Here is a 16,861-nt window from a genome sequence, read left to right on the forward strand (position 1 = left end):
TGCGTCTCCTCTGGAAACTGACAAGAAGGGAAGAGGAGCAGAATCCACACACACACCCCCCCCCCCCATCTTCGCCGGGGGGCGGGGGGGGGGGGGGAACCTGGTAGCCCTAATTTCAAGGCTCTTGCTGTTCTTTGAGGTGAGGTAATTCAACAGTGGATTACGCGATCAGACGCGCTGATAGCACACCCTCGACACCAGCGGGTAAACGGGAGACCAGAGGGGAATGCCGCGCACTGGCGCGATCACACCACGGGCGTCTGGAGGCAGCCCGTGGCAAACGTTTACTAGTACCTTGGAGGTACTAGTTTTTGTAATGCGCATTGTCGGCGGTAAGCCACGGGGGCGCTCCACTTCCCAGATGTTGGGGTGTGATCGCCCCCGGATAATCCGCCCACCATCCGTGCCTCTCCCGCGGCAACTTTGCCGTGTGACCGGGGCCTTTAATTACTTTTACAAATTCTAGTTTATTGTGTGCAAGCCTACCTTGAGGAACTCACAGGTTAAATGGGCTTGGGGAGTTGTTCAAGGGTTCCATCAGGGGGAGCTAGGAACAGCATTCCTGTAGGAACAGTATGTGTTCCTCACAGTTGGCCACAAGGCCTTGCAGCCATATGCCAGATGAAAGTTCCCTGCAGTGCTGCGAAGCCCAATTCCAGTCAGGAACAAAGCATAGAGAAGAAGAGTCTCTGGATTCTCCCCCCCCCCCCCCCCCCCCGGCCAACCTCAAATAGTGTCAGGGGGGTTATTTGCCCCGTTGGAAGGCTCCACATGTGAGCATTGTGTATGTGCAACTGTCTGCTGGGGCAAATAACACTCCTGGGCAGTGTTCCCTCTAAGCTGAGTTAGTGTGAGCTAGCTCACAGTATTTTAGCCTCTGGATCACACATTTTTACCTTAGCTCAAGAAGGATGGCTCCAGAGCAAACTAATTTATGCAGCAGCCAAATCGCTCGCTCACAACTTTAATGCCAGTAGCTCACAAAGTAGATTTTTTGCTCACAAGACTCCACAGCTTAGAGGGAACATTGCTTCTGGGATGTTTCTGCTCCAGAAAACAGCTTGGGAAGTGGGAACACTGCCCTCCACAGCACAGCCTCAATCGAAACTGGGCCCCTGTAGTGCTTTTCCATGGAGTTGCCACAGAGACATTAAACTTCTGATCCCAGAGCCAGGAGGCAACACGAGGGGAAGGCTTCAGCCTCTATGCCCTGTTGTTGGTCCTCCGGAGGAACTGGTAGGCCACTGTCTGAGACAGGATGCTAGGTTAGATGGACCATTGGTCTGATCCAGCAGAGCTCTTTTTATTTTCTTATGGGGATCCAAAATTGCAATATAGCTGCCAGTCCCTATTGGAAACTCATGTAAAATGTCATATCTAGTTTGGCCTTGAGAAGCAGGTTTATAGATGAGAATTAAGTCCTTTTCCGTATGCAACCTGTAGTTGTTTGGGTGTGTGGCTTTGTGATCAAGAGACCTATAGGTGTTTGCTCTCATACACAGGGTCTCGAAAGGCTTGTCTTATACATCGCGATGAGGGGCCAGACATGTTTTGAAGATTTGCCTGCACAGTGTCCGAAGGATATAATCGACAATATTGAGATTGAAGACCTCAGAGCAAGACTGGGATCTCCTGTTGACAAAATACCAGTGAGTGAACAACTGGTGAACTTGCTTCAGCACCCTTATTTCTGGAGCAATCAGATGTAAGTACCAAATTAATTGCCGTTTATGACTCCGGTTGCAAAAACAGTAAAGATAATAGCGATAATTAATGAAGCAAACTCTTAACCACCCGTTCTTGCATAGCCCCTAGAATTCCCAGATTCTGGCCACAATCACCCGATTATTAGTATAATTAGCCACAGAAAAGGAAATCTTTTGAAATTGAATTTTGGAAAATAGTGAACTCCAACCCGTTCAATTTGTTTAAAAGGCAAAGCCTTCAAAACTGAACATCTGAGAAGGTTTGGGGCCTGTACATTTGTCCAGTGAGACAAACTGCAGCACAGCAGGGGTGGTTTCTGGTGAAGAAGATGGTGTGTGTGGGGGGGGGAGGCTTAACCCCACCGTGCTGCATCCTTGTTCTGAATTGTGGTCCCAAATAGTAGCCATTTAATATATTTTTTTAAGCTCGGAGCTCTATACGTAGACCTAGAATCACAGAATCATAAGAGCTGGAAGGGACCTCCTGGGTCATCTAGTCCAACCCCCTGCACAATACAGGAAATTCACAAATACCTCCCCCTCCACACCCAGAGTGACCGCTTTTCCACACCCAGAAGGTGACAAAAAACCTCCAGGATCCTTGGCCAAACCGGCCTGGAGAAAAATTGCTTCCTGATCCCAAAGTGGCAATCAGCATTCCCCTGGGCATGTAAGAAAGGGCCACAAGAATTAAGCACTGAGGCAACCCTTCCTGCCCTCCCTCTTGTGATCTGCCTAAGTTCACAGAATCAGCATTGCTGTCAGATGGCCATCTAGCCTCTGTTTGAAAACCTCCAGCCCACCACCTCCTGAGGAAGCCTGTTCCATTGAGGAACGGCTCTAACTGTCAGGAGGTTCTTCCTAAGGTTTAGCTGAAAACTGATTTAAGTTCAACCCGTTGGTTCTGGTCTGACCTTCTGGGGCAAGAGAAAACAACTCCTAGTGTCTCGTGTGGCAATTTGGACGTGAGTAGTAGTAGTAGTAGTAGGCGTTCCGTGCGTCTTGGTGCTTATTCATGCCAGCCTCATGACCACGGAAACGTCTTCGGAGAGCTCTGGCTCTTCGGCTTTGAAACAGAGATGAGCACCGCAACTCTAGAGTCGGATTCGACTGGCTTTTGAGCAAGGGAACCTTTACCTTTAGCGAAATTTAAGTGTAAGAATCATTTAAGGGAAAAGAAGGGGCTGCATCTCAGAATCCTTTTCCTCCTAGAAGAAGGGATCATGTCCAATAGTTTACCACAGAGTTTGAAGAACTGAAAAGGCTAGGAAGACGGCTAGACTGCTGTTGGTGGAAAACCCGGACTAAGCCTCACAGAGCATTCTACAGAGCTTGTTTGTAAGCCTGGGAGGTGGCAGTGATAGGGACACAGAAAAGTTAACTTTCCCACTACCATTGTGTCAGCTGAGTCGTGTCCAGCATGATTATTTATTGTGTTTCAGGCATTTGTTGTCTCCGAAGACTGGGCCCCAAGATATGCAAGAATCAGCAACGAGCTGTGATGTTTTCTGTGCCGTTCTTAGTGCAGTTCTACCAGGGGCTGTCTTAGCTATGGGTCATCTACATCAGGTAGTAGAGGTGTCCAGAGTCTGGTCAGGTCCTTTGGAGGAGACAGCCTGTTGTTTTGGAGTAGGTTGTCGTCAGTTTGGTGTAGTGGTTAAGTGTGCGGACTCTAATCTGGGAGAACCAGGTTTGATTCCCCACTCCTCCACTTGCACCTGCTGATGTGACCTTGGGTCAGTCACAAGCTCTGGCACAGCTGTCCTTGGAAAAGAGCAGTTTGTGTCAGAGTTCTCTCAGCCCCACCCACCTCACAGGGTGTCTGTTGTGGGAAGGGGAAGGGAGAGGAGTTTGTAAGCCGCTCTGAGACTCCAAGTGAAGGGCGGGGTATAAATCCAGTCTCTTCTTCTCTTCTTCTTCTATGTTGATTGCACCCAGCTATACAGTTCTTTGTCTAAGCTGCTGTCCAGTGCCTGTCAGCTGTGATCAAATGGCTGAGAGAGCAAGTTGAAGTTGAATCCACGCAAGATGGAGGTGATGCTGGTTGGCAAGGCCAAGGCTCTGGAGGATACAGCACTACCCTCTTTTGATGTGGCACTGCTGTTACCTTTGGCTATCTCCTTTAAGAGCTTAAGAGTGTTAGAGCCTGTTCTTCAATTTATTATTTTATAATAATAAATTTTATAATTTTATATAATTTTATAAATTTTATAATAATAAATTATTTCACAAGGAGAAACAGGTCAATGCAGCAGCTAAACTGCAACCTACTATCTATATTTGGCATCAAAATTAGTTCCTTATCTTGACTATTTGCCGATCTGGCCACACTGGTCCATGCTATGATAACCTTGAGGCTGGACTACTGTAGCATGTTCTATGTAGGGCTGCCCCTGAAGGTGATTCCCACCTATTACGAAACGGTGCAGCTGTCTGGAGTTAACCACAACTCCCATATTTTACCAGCATTAAAGCTAATGGATTGGGTGCTGGTTATGACCTATTAAAACTCTCCCCGGCCTAGGACCCACATTTCTTCAGGATCGCCTTCTGCAGCATACTCCTGGGTGACAGCTTAGCTTATCAAACCAAGGCCTACTCAAGAGTTCCAGCCCATCACCAGGGCAGTTCAGATCTGTATCTGTCTGCTCCAGAACCTTTTCAGCCGTGGATCCTGTATGATTAAATCCTGGGCAGGCCAGGAATCCTCCCACATTATTAGTGTTGTGACAGCAGTGTAATTAGACAGGTCTTCCAGGGGAACAATATTTTTACAGTTGTCTGAATTTGTTTAAATCTGTGTTGTATACGTAGTTTTAAATTGTTTGTTTTATTCTGGTAAATTTTAAAAATGATTGTATTCCCCCATTGAGCCTTCTTCGGAGAAAAGCAGGCTGAAAAATTGCCCGTAAATAAACAAACATGAGGGGCAATAGGACACTAAGGAAGGTTAGCAGGATGCTGGCAAAAGGAAACAAGCAGGTAAACAATGCTATTAGAAGTGGGATTGCAAACGCAGCTTGTGAAGCTCTGAGAAGGAAAAGCCAAGACTGAGTGTCGGCCCTTCTTGGCTTGTGGCAGCAGTGGTGAAGAGTAACTGTGACCGATTTCCCACAAGCCGCTGGTCCGCGCTCACTCTTCCCTTTGTCCCGATCTTACGTGTCAATTTCACACCATGTGCCCCGCAGCTTCGCCTGATTTTCCCCGTATCTACTCAATCCTCAAAAAACAAGATTGAGTAGACGCGGACGAAATCGGGCGAAGCTGCGGGGCAAAATGCTGCCGCGCAGCACGTGGTGTGAAATTGACACGTAGGATCCGGACGAAGGGAAGAGCGAACGCAGACCAGCGGCTTGTGGGAGAGCTCTCTGTGTGTTTTATCAGGTACAATTCCCTTGCCCACATCGTTCAGGCTGACTGTGCTATATGAGCACTGTGGCTTTGCGGGTTATCATTGCTGCGCTTATCCTGGCAGTGGTGAGGTTCTGTTTTAACAGTTGCCTTCTCTTTGGCAGGAAATACAGGTTTTTAAGAGACGTTGGGAATGAAACGCGCAACGCTAAACAGGAAGAGAGCAGAGCAATTCTAGAGGCTTTGGATAATGACAAGAACCTTTTCAAAGACTGGGAGAAAAAGGTAAGATATTCCCAGGGCAAGACATAGTGGGGAAGCTTTCTTAAGGCTCAAAGAGACCTGATGGAAGAGCACATGTCTCCAGCCAGGGAGGCAGTGGGGCCCTTGGACGACCAAGGGGTAAAAGGAGTATTGAAGGATGATAGGGAAATGGCTGAGAAGCTAAATGCATTTTTTGCCTCCGTCTTCACTGTGGAAGATGAGAAGTGCTTGCCCACTCCAGAACCACTGATTTCAGGAGGGGTGTTGGAAGACCTGAGTCAGATTGAGGTGACGAGAGAGGAGGTCCTAAAACTGATAGACAACTTAAAAACTGAAAAATCACCAGGCCCAGATGGCATACATCCGAGAGTTCTGAAAGAACTCAAATGTGAACTTGTAGATCTCCTGACAAAGATATGTAATCTTTCCTTAAAATCTGCCTCCATTCCTGAGGATTGGAAGGTAGCTAATGTCACTCCCATCTTTAAAAAGGGTTCCAGAGGAGATCCGGGAAATTACAGGCCAGTCAGTCTGACGTCGATACCGGGTAAATTGGTGGAAACCATTATTAAGGAAAGAATTAGTAGGCACATAGATGAACAAAACCTATTGAGGCAGACTCAGCACGGTTTCTGTAAGGGAAGATCTTGTCTCACTAACCTGTTAGTGTTCTTTGAGGGGGTGAACAAACATGTGGACAAGGGGGATCCAATAGATATTATTTACCTTGACTTCCAGAAAGCTTTTGATAAAGTTCCTCATCAAAGGCTCCTAAGTAAGCTCAAAAATCATGGGATAGAAGGACAAGTCCTTTTATGGATCAAAAACTGGCTAGTTCATAGAAAACAGAGAGTGAGTGTAGGTGGGCAATTTTCTCAGTGGAGGGTGGTAAGCAGTGGGGTACCGCAGGGATCAGTACTTGGTCCACTGCTTTTTAACTTGTTCATTAATGATTTGGAGATGGGAGTAAGCAGTGAAGTGGCTAAATTTGCGGATGATACAAAGTTGTTCAGGGTGGTGAAAACCAGTGAGGATTGTGAGGCACTCCAAGGGGATCTGTCAAGGATGGGCGAGTGGGCGTCAACATGGCAAATGGGGTTCAATGTGGCCAAGTGCAAGGTGATGCACATTGGAGCCAAAAATCCTAAATATAAATACACATTGATGGGGTCTGAACTGGCAGAGACTGAGCAAGAGAGAGATCTTGGAGTTGTAGTGGATAACTCACTGAAAATGTCGAGACAGTGTGTGACTGCAATAAAGAAGGCCAATGCTATGCTGGGGATTATTAGGAAGGGTATTGAAAACAGATCAGCCAATATAATAATGCCCCTATATAAATCAATGGTGAGACCTCATTTGGAATACTGTGTGCAGTTCTGGTCACCACACCTTAAAAAGGATATTATAGCTTTGGAAAAAGTGCAGAAAAGGGCAACTCGAATGATAAAAGGGTTGGAACACTTTCCCTATGAGGAAAGGTTAAAGCGCTTAGGGCTCTTTAGCTTGGAGAAAAGACGACTGAGGGGTGACATGATCGAGGTTTATAAGATTATGCATGGGAAAGAGCAGGTAAAGAAAGAGGTACTTTTCTCCCTTTCTCACAATACAAGAACTCGTGGGCACTCCATGAAACTGCAGAGCGGTCGGGTTAGAACGGATAAAAGGAAGTACTTCTTCACCCAAAGAGTGATTAACACATGGAATTCACTGCCACAGGAAGTGGTGGGTGCTACAAGCATGGACGGCTTCAAAAGGGAATTAGATAAGCATATGGAGCAGAGGTCCATCAGTGGCTATTAGCCACAAGGTATAGCTAGGGGCTCTGGGGCAAGTGATGCTCTGTCTTCTTGGTGCTTGGGGGGGGGGTCAACAGTGGGAGGGCTTCTAATGTCCTGGCCCCACTGCTGGACCTCCTGATGGCACTGGTATTTCTGGCCACTGTGTGACACAGAGTGTTGGACTGGATGGGCCTTTGGCCTGATCCAACATTGGCGTCTCTTATGTTCTTATGTTCTTATGTCTCAGTCCACCCTTAAAATGCAAATTGCATCCTTGTGCAGCCTCAGTTTGTCTCAGGCTGTGCAACGAACCCTGCCTCCCTTTTTTGCACAGCCTGAGGCAAATTGAGGCTGCAGAAGTATGATCTTTGTCTGATCTGTCTAAGCCCTTACGCTCCCCATTGTAGGGCTTGAATAGGAACTGGGTTTTGTCCTATTTTATTTTCTTAATCCAGAAGCTTCTTCTTTCGTCGCAACCAAAGACCCTCCTATCTAAGGGACTGTCTCCACTCATATGTACCTATATGGCAACTACACAGGGCTGTGATTTATCACTTAAGTCACAGACAAGATGGCAACATGTGCCCATGATAATCTTCTGTGGGCTAAATCAGGGCTTTCTTTGTAGAAAAAGCCCAGCAGGAACTCATTAGCATAATAGGCCACACCCAAGAGCAGAAACTCATTAGTATATTAGGCCACACCCCTGATGGCACAGCTCATTAGCACATTAGGCCGCACCCCCATGTTACCAGGAGTGTGGTCATCCAGCCACACCCACCTTTTGCTTCTTATTCTGTTTAACTTGTTTGTTGTCAAAACCCAGAGCTTTTTTTGTAGCAGGAACTCCTTTGCATGCTAGGCCCACACCCCTAATGTAGCCAATCCTAATGAGTTTCTGCTCTTGGGTGTGGACTATTATGCTAACAAGTTCCTGCTGGGCGTGGCCGACTCGGGAGCCAGCCGGAACGCCGTTCCTGTGCGGTCCTGCCCAAAAATAGCCCTGGGCTAAATCATAGGATTATTTGCCACATTCACAGTCAGACTGCTGCCCTGCTCTATGTGTGAATCACCTTGAAGTTAACCTTGAAGTGCCCATTGATCATGCAGCAGAATTAAGTGGGATTGTGTTATGCATATTATTCCAAGTTTGAATCGGGGGTGGTCTTAGTGATTTCTGGGCCTTCCAAGATGGGCCCACAGAATCACTGCCCCCCCGCCACACCAGGGCCACCCTAGGCGCAAGTAAGGCAGGAGGGTGTGTGAGCTGCCTGAGGCCCAAGCCCTGAAGAGGACAGACAGCAGCGGCTGCCAGCTGGTTCTTTTCCCCTCCATTGGGTGAGGGGGCACAGCGTGGGCAGCATGGTTGTGAACCTCCACAAATCTTAGGAATTTCCCACCCCAGACTTGGGAACCCTACTGAGCGGTCAGGGGCCCACCCGGCCTAGAGCACGTGCCTCAGATGACCCATAGCTAAGACAGCCCCTGGTAGGACTCTTCACACTGGCTGCCAGTTTCAAGATGCTGGTATTAACCATTCAAGCTCTTTGCAGCTGGGGACCCTCATATCTAAGGGGCCATCTACTGCCACACATAAGCCTATATTGTAGCCAGTGTTCCCTCTAAGCTGAGTTAGTGTGAGCTAGCTCACAGCTTTTTAGCCTCCAGCTCACAGATTTTTGTTTTAACTCAGGAAAGATGGCTCCAGAGCAAACTAATTTATGCAGCAGCCAAATCACTCACTCACAGCTTTAATGCCAGCAGCTCACAAAGTATAATTTTTGCTCACCAGGCTCTACAGCTTAGAGGGAACATTGATTGTAGCTCCATTGATTGTAGCTCCTACGTCTGTTAGTTGTTCTATTTCCTAAGGCTATGGAATGAGCTCCCCAAAGAGGTGAGAAAAACACTTACTCTTCAGACATTCTGGAAAGTTGGGAAAGCTGAGTTGTTTAAGTACATTTTTAATGGCCTCTGAAGGGGCAGTTACGTTTGCTGGGTAAATAATAAGGCACCTTTAAGGCCAAGTTTTATTCAGGTACAAGCTCTCCCTCCTCTGCGAGGACAGATCTGCATGTCCCCCCCCCCCATAGCCAGAAATCCAAAAGAGTCCAGTGGCACCTTTAAGACCAAGTTTTATTCAGGTACAAGCTCTCCCTCCTCTGCGAGGACAGATCTGCATGTCCCCCCCCCCCATAGCCAGAAATCCAAAAGAGTCCAGTGGCACCTTTAAGACCAAGTTTTATTCAGGTACAAGCTCTCCCTCCTCTGCGAGGACAGATCTGCACGTTCCCCCCCAGTTCTGATAAGAGCTGTTCTTGAAAAAGAGCCGTTTCTGTCAAGATCTCTCTCAGCCCCACCTACCTCACAGGGTGTCTGTTGTGGGGAGGGGAAGGGGAAGGAGTTTGTAAGCCGCTCTGAGACTCCTTTCGGTAGTGAAGGGCAGGATATAAATCCAATCTCTTCTTCTTCTTCAAAGCAGCTGTTTTCTCCAGGGGAACTGATCTCTGTAGTCTGGAGATGAGCTGTAATTCTGGGGGATTCCCCAGGTCCCACCTAGAGGCTGGCACCCCTATAAGCCTGCCTTGGCAGGGAGGGCAGGATATAAAATAAATAAAATGTACTTGAAACTGATTAGCTATGTTGCCAAATTGTAAACCCTTCCATAGAGTATATGTTATGCTTTTGTGAGTGGACTCGTGTCAACTGCAAGTGAGAATTCTCTTGTGGTGTGGGCTTTTTATGAGTGTCGAATAATAACAGTGACAATGAGTCTTTTTCAGTTAGACCAGGAGGTTATGGACGAAATGACCACGGTCAATAACCGTAAAGTCAAGAAACCTTATAAGAACTGTGTGACAGATTTACTGAGGCTAATCAGGAATATTGGGGAGCACCTCCATGAGAAGAACGATCAGTAAGTGAGCACATATTTCTTCAGCTCTGTAGGTATCCCAAGGCTTCTAGGTAAGATTCAGGCTACATTTTCATGCCTTGTTTGTCCTCTCACCCTCCTGTACTTGCAGTTCACAAGCCCACTGCGTACATTGCAGGACAGGGGTCTCCAACATGGCACCCGTGGGCGCCATGATGGCCACTGACACCTTTCCTGGTGCCCATCAAGTGTTTTCATAAAGTGGGTGTGGCCAGGTGGGGATCCTGCCCATTAGGGCTTCTGAGTGGTCATTGGAGGTCTGATTGGCTGTGAACGTTTCAGCAGTAGGAGCCGCCACCATAGTGTTGGTTTTATTCTCTCTCTTCTATTTGCCAGTGTATTTTTTTAGCTACTCCTCTTGTCCCCTGCATTTGAACTTCCTCTGTGTGTTTGTGTGCTTGCGCACCTCCTGTGTTGGCTATTTTGTGGCCATGCTCTCTGCAGTGGCCATTTTGTGGTTGTGCCCACCACCATGTCAGAATTCCAAAGGTGCCCGCTGACTCAAGAATGTCGGGGGCACCCATTGCAAGACATCAGCTTGGGGAAAATAAGCTCTCAGGAAACACCATTCTAAACTCTCAGGAAATGCCATCCTGTGGCTAAGCTATGGTTTATGCCCCAGACTCCCAGTTACAGACTAAAGTAAGTATGAAGCGTCTTCTGACTTCCCTTTTTTAATTATTTCAGTGCAGTTGCGGGGGAATCTGAATTTGAATGGTGTGGTGGCACGGACAGGCAGATTGTTAAAAAGAGCCCTGCTGGATCAGACCAACAGTCCCTTTAGTCCAGCATCCTGTTTCTCACAGCAGCAACAACAGTTGCCCTAGAGGGCCAACATCAGGGCACAGAGTTTAAGGCCTCCTGTGATACTGGCTCGGCTATTCAGATGTTTTGCTGCCTCTGGACATAGTAGTTCCCTTTAGTCACCTTGCTAGTAGCTACTGATGGACACATCACACGTGAATCTATCTAATCTCCTTTTAAAGCCAGCTACGCTCATAGCCAATGTGATGTTAGCTGGCAACAAATTCCACAATTTAATTACTCATTGAGTAAAAAGTACATCTCTTTTTTTTTTGGTCCTGCATCTGTTCACATGAACTTCACTGGGTGTTTCTAAATTCTAGTATTATGAAAAAAGGAGAAGTTCTCTGTATCCCTTTTCTCCACCTCATGCATAATTTTATGAACCTCTGTCATTGTTGTAAGTTAATCTACAGCAGGTAGATCAGTGTGATCTAACTGACAGCTAACTGACAGCTACCTGTCAGCAGGTAGAGTAACAAGCCTGGTTCTGACCGGTTATAACTGGCACTGGACAGTGTGTAGTCACCATGACTCAGCTTGTAGCTGATTGGTGCAGCTTTGTATATAGGTAATGTACAGAGGCCATGTACGTTCTCTTCTGAGAAACCGAGCATCTGGCGAAGCAGTTTGTTTGTATATTCTGTGAATAAAACTCTTGTATATAGTGTACCACTGGACTGTGCAGTGTGGTTACTATAAGGGGCAGAGCAGCAAGAAGCTAGTAAGGCTGGGAGGCTGAAAAGTCTATAAGGGTGCAGACTAGCCCAAAGGTTGGTCTTGGACTGTTACTCGCACACTGCGCAACAGTCATATTCCCCATTAGTCACTGCTTTTTTTCCTAAATTGAAAACTCCCAGTCTCTTTAGCAAGGTTAGAACAGGGAGAAGCAACAAGCACTGAAATGCAGGAATCTAACAAGAGTGGATAGTGGAGACATTTAGCTGACGAAAGAAGCCAGCAAGAAAAAACAAATGTTGCTGAGACATCATCTCATGTAACATCTGTGAATAGGGGAGGACTGAGCTGATGACAAACATGTGACCAGATTAAGGAAGTTATATGCTAGAAACTCAAGGTAGCGTAGCTTTGCGAGTTCTAAGACCGGAGAGGTTCTTGCCTTTTTTAAGAATTGCAGAGTCTTTTTTCCCATGCTGCGTCATTACATGGAAGAGGTCAGTAGGCATTCTGCTAAGCAGAGATCTAGAGAAACTGACCAGCATCTTCTAGCAGGGATGCTGTCCCGGCTCAGGTGGGGTGCCACCTTTACCTTTAGTGAAATTTAAGTGTAAGAATCATTTAAGGGAAAAGAAGGGGCTGCATCTCAGAATCCTTTTCCTCCTAGAAGAAGGGATCATGTCCAATAGTTTACCACAGAGTTTGAAGAACTGAAAAGGCTAGGAAGATGGCTAGACTGCTGCTGGTGACGCTGCTGCTGACGCTGCCACCACTCTGGATTTAGGTTCCCTTGAGAAGGCCCAGAGCACCCTCCCAAGACCTTCAGACCTCCCTTTAGGCTGAATAACAGGCGTGAGGGCCAGGCAGAGTAAAACAAGGAAAAGGTTTATTTTATAGGAGGTCAAACAACAAGGTGCAGAATAATAGTAAGTGGGTGAAAAGAAAAGAATTCAAATGCCCTAACGCGTCTAAATTTACTTTCCCTAGCTCACTATCTCAAGTGACCTTACACTACTCACCCCTCCCTCAGTATGAGGGTTTTTCCCCTGCAGCAGCCTTCTTTCTGGCTCTGCCCTCTGGAAGAAAGAACAGCTCTTCCTGCTGCTCCAGAATTTATATTCCCAGCCCTCCTCTTTTCCTATTGGACAGTTTTGGCTCCAAAACCTCCCAGGGGCTTCTGGGAGTTGTAGGCCCAGCCTCACCTACTGCTAGCCAGGCTCCTTGGGTCTAGTAGGCCTCTGGTGGCACAGCCCAGATCATGACAGATATGAGGGATACGCTGTGGAGCCTGCATACTTTAAAAAAAAGGTACAACTAACTAGCCCTCTCATAATAAAAAGATGAATGCTTTCTTCCATTTCAGGGTGAAGAAGATATTGGAGAAGCCCGAAGAATATTTTCTGGACCGTTTTCCGGAATTAACAATGCACGTCTACCAGACTTTGGATAATCTATCATATTACAAACATTTTCCAAACACTCAGACTCTTTCTCATTTGTAACAGGACCAGCAAAAATCAATTCCTGCAGGTAACAATTGTGGCTGTCTCTAGCTTGTCCCCATTTCTCTAACATGCCCAAATGAGATCATGCAGAAGGGACTAAAAGAGGATCAAAAGCCCCTGCAGAGAATCCAACCTCTCAAGTCCTGTATTTGACCACAAGCAGGCCAGATCTGTTTTACCCCAAGGCAAAAGTTCCGAAAAAATCATTAATACTTGAAAGGTGGCACGGTCTAAGCCCAGGTGAGCCTGATTTCATCAAATCTCAGAAGCTAAGCAGGGTCAGCCCTGGTTAGTACTTGGATGGGAGACCACCAAGGAAATCCAGGGTTGCTACACAGAAGCAGGCGATGGCAAACCACCTTGAAAACCTCACAGTGTCACCATAAGTCGGCTGTGACTTGACAACACTTTTTATCACCAGCACCATGGTCTGAAGTCCTCAGCCGCCAGCCTTCAGGGATTTAGTCCATATAAACACTTCAGAAGCCGGCATTCTTATTCCAGCAATTATGTTCACATTGGAACACAGTAATTCCATGGCATACATCCCTTTTTAAATTAAAAGACAATACCCATTCACTTGCATACATGTACTGAAAAGATGTATGTCTTCTTTTATTGCAGGGAGCACACGATAATCAAAGAGCTTGGAATTCTTGCCAAAATTAACAGTTTACACCTACTGGAACCATGAACATTTTCTAACAGCACCCTGATCCATTTTTTTTTTAATGATTATATAAATTGTTTATACTTTGCTTTTCCAAGTGAATATCTAACTGGGACCGGCAGTGGTTGAGTCCTGCAGGTAGCATTTCTGGTTCTCTTTAGGTGGCTTCTTTTTTACCAAATGGCCAAACAGCATAATCCGAAGTGGTCAGAAATCCCAAGTAAGGGTTTAACTAAACAAAGTAAGAACTCACTTATCTAGTGCACAGGGACCTAATCTGAACTGAGACCACAGCCTGAGGGGATGCAGACTTTAAGCCTCCCACCCGTGTAGGGTTGCCAAGTGGATTTTTGCTGGGAGCGGGGGGGCTCCTGGCCGGCGTCTGGTGCACGCACTGCACGCATGTCACCTGGAAGTGACGGGAGGATGCCAGGCACGTTGGGGGCGGGGCCATGGTCATACAAGGGAAAACCATAGAGTTTTCCCTTGGATGGTCGTGGCCCCGCCCCCAGCGTGCCTGGCGTCCTCCCGTCACTTCCGGGTGACGCGCACATCGGGGCGGAGTTCCCCCAGGGCCCGATCCGGCGGCGCAGAGAACGGGTCTCTGGGGCAGGGGTTTCCCCGCCCCCCCGGGGGGACTTGGGATCCCTATACACGTGCCATTTACCGGATAAAAAATGGCCTCAATGGAATGCTGTTTGCCCCACTATGAAAAGGCATGTGTGCAAGTTGCTCAGTACATGTCCATTTTCTCAACAATCTAAGCAGCATTCCACCCAGGCCTGTTTTTGATTGGGAAAATAGTGCAGGGAGAAAGGCTTCAAAGCCATTCATGCCACAGTTCCAACCAAATCAGATCTCTGAACATCTGGTGAGTTTTAAGAAATGTGGCAGGGAGCTCCATCCAGAGAATGCATTTAGGCCCAGCTCAAACCTCTCCATCATGTAGTTCAGCACCTCAGGCAGGAGCTTGATTTGTTCTGTCAGGTATGGAAATGAAGGAATTGTGTATGAATAAGGTTAGCAGTTGGTGGAAAGGCAGAAGAAAGACGTGTAGAATAGTGCAGGTACAAAATCCGGCTTCCTAAAAATCCCAGGGTTTTTTTGTGAGTTTCTTCTTGGCGGCTTTGCTGTGCGTTGAAATCTCTGAAGCTGGGGGGGGGGCTGGATGAGGGGGGGAGGAGGAGATTGCTAACCCTTTGAGGTGGGGCTTCTGTGCAAAATCCCACAATTCTCTTCCTGTCTGGCAAAAACTATAATTATGAAAAATAAAGCAAAATTAGGCAACTTTTCACAGCTTTATGCAGGTTTTGCTGCACAGAATATGGGTTGCCTGTATGCAACATTTTCTTTTTAATGCTGTTGAGTTTTAGTCGTTACCCTGCCTGAATCCTTAGGATAGGGTGTCCTATATAAAGTTAAATTAGAAAAAAGAAAGCAGAAATAATATTTTATTATTTTTCATTTGTATTTTGGAGCTTTACAGTTTGGGACATGTGGCCATTGGTGGTTTCAAGCTGAGGTCTTCCCTTACCATTCTTTCCTAGCAAATAGCTTCCATTATGCTCTAGTTGCTTAACTTTGGAACTTTTAAGAAAGGGAAAAGCAATGGTATTTCTTCTTGCTGGAAAGGTAGCCACATAACCGTCTCCTATTAACTGTAAAAGGAGACTGTTATCCTATAAGAATGCATTAGAATTTCAGACAGATATTGACTGTATTAAATGCTGAGCCAACTTCAGAGGACGGCGGAAGACAGGAAGGCCTGGCGTGATCTGGTCCATGGGGTTGCAAAGAGTCGGACTCAACTGTGCGACTGAACAACAACAACAGATTACAACGTAGGGTTTTTATGATATAGTTGCACTGGTAACTGGCAACTTACTGGGCTACTGTTACCACATCACAACAGCTCCACTATCCTATGAAAATATTTGAGAGCCTTTGCCTCCATTTGTGGTGAAAATACAGAAAGATCTGCCATATCATAAGAACACCAGAAGAGCCCTGCTGGGTCAGACCAGTGGTCCATCTAGTCTAGAATCCTGTCTCACACAGTGGTTAATCAGTTTCTCTGGAGGGCCAACAACAGGGCATAGAGGCCAAGACCTTCCCCTCATGTTGCCTCCTGTGTCTGGGATTCAAAGGCTTAGGCCCTCTTGAGTGCCTCATCACCTGCTTCATTGTCCACATTTTTGGACGCCATTTGTCATGCTTGGATCTTTCTGTCCAAAGCTTTCACAGTCCCTTGAGGTCACCTTGAGCAGTTTCTGTGCAGAAGTGGCCTAGAAACAGAGGTGGCCTAAGGAAACAGGAGAGGCACACGCGGCATTTGCCTTTGCTGCTGGCTTATAGATTATCACAAGAGGTGATGGGGTGGAAGGGTCAGAACATTGCCTAGAGTTTTTGGATTGCCTTTTTTAAAGACCAGTGGTCTACTGTTTTATCTCTGCTGTTTTATCTTGATGGCTGATGTGATCTTTTAAAAAAAAATCTTTGAACTGCTTTACAGTACAGCATGCGCCTAATGCAGTAAAGTTGGTGATGCAATATTTTTCCGTGTTTGATGAGTAGTTAACGGAAAGGGTAAATGCACCTTGCCTCTTGTAGAAGAGTAGCCCATATGGGCTGAAGAGCTGTACAGGAAGGTCACAACTTAGCCAAAGCTGGCTTTGCTGCCCACCCCTCCATTCTGGTCCTGAGTCAAATTCAGCTCAGCTGAGCAGCGGGACCCTGCCCACAGTGAAAGAACGTGGCAAGGTTAAAGGTGTAGCCTGAATTATTCACAGATGGGGTGTGTGTGTGTGTGTGTGTGTTTTCCTTTGCATATCTAGAATCAAGTTGCGCCTTTTCCCACCAGTTCAGGTAAATACCCTGTCTTTGGAGAGTTTCTTGTGAACTTAAATTATTTTTCTTATCTAAAAGATCTTCATATCTCCATAGTTGATCTTTGGTAAATAAGGTGGGATTTATAAAGGCCTCCAATGGTGAAACCCATTTAGGTATTTGTGTAGAAAACATATTTTAACTTCTTTCCACATCTTCAGCAATGCTGCTCTTAACGTGTTGTTTAAACCAACTGGCTCAGAATTCTGAAGGAATAGAACCTGTTTGTTACAAAAATTGGATACAGAAGTAACCTTCTCCATTCCCATTAACTGAGAGGA

The 16,861-nt window shown here is 46.4% G+C and overlaps 1 protein-coding gene across 3 annotated transcripts in view; it reads left to right on the top strand.

Annotated features, from left to right (window-relative positions):
• Positions 1 to 16,861, top strand: part of RNASEL (ribonuclease L (2',5'-oligoisoadenylate synthetase-dependent)) — a 31,166-nt gene that overhangs the window by 7,188 nt on the left and 7,117 nt on the right. Inside the window, exons 3-7 of one of the 3 annotated variants that reach the window (XM_015423856.1) lie at positions 1,503 to 1,705; positions 5,222 to 5,342; positions 9,886 to 10,019; positions 12,883 to 13,049; positions 13,649 to 14,010. In XM_015423856.1, coding sequence (XP_015279342.1) covers positions 1,503 to 1,705; positions 5,222 to 5,342; positions 9,886 to 10,019; positions 12,883 to 13,021 — 597 coding nt within the window. In that variant the 3' untranslated portion in view covers positions 13,022 to 13,049; positions 13,649 to 14,010. Of the gene's footprint in view, positions 1 to 1,502; positions 1,706 to 5,221; positions 5,343 to 9,885; positions 10,020 to 12,882; positions 13,050 to 13,648; positions 14,011 to 16,861 lie in introns of those variants that run through there. The other 2 variants (XM_015423857.1, XR_001482845.1) reach the window with 2 other exon arrangements.

The sequence above is a fragment of the Gekko japonicus genome, unplaced genomic scaffold, assembly GCF_001447785.1.
Source record: "Gekko japonicus isolate JY-2015 unplaced genomic scaffold, Gekko_japonicus_V1.1 scaffold281, whole genome shotgun sequence".
NCBI lineage: Eukaryota > Metazoa > Chordata > Lepidosauria > Squamata > Gekkonidae > Gekko > Gekko japonicus.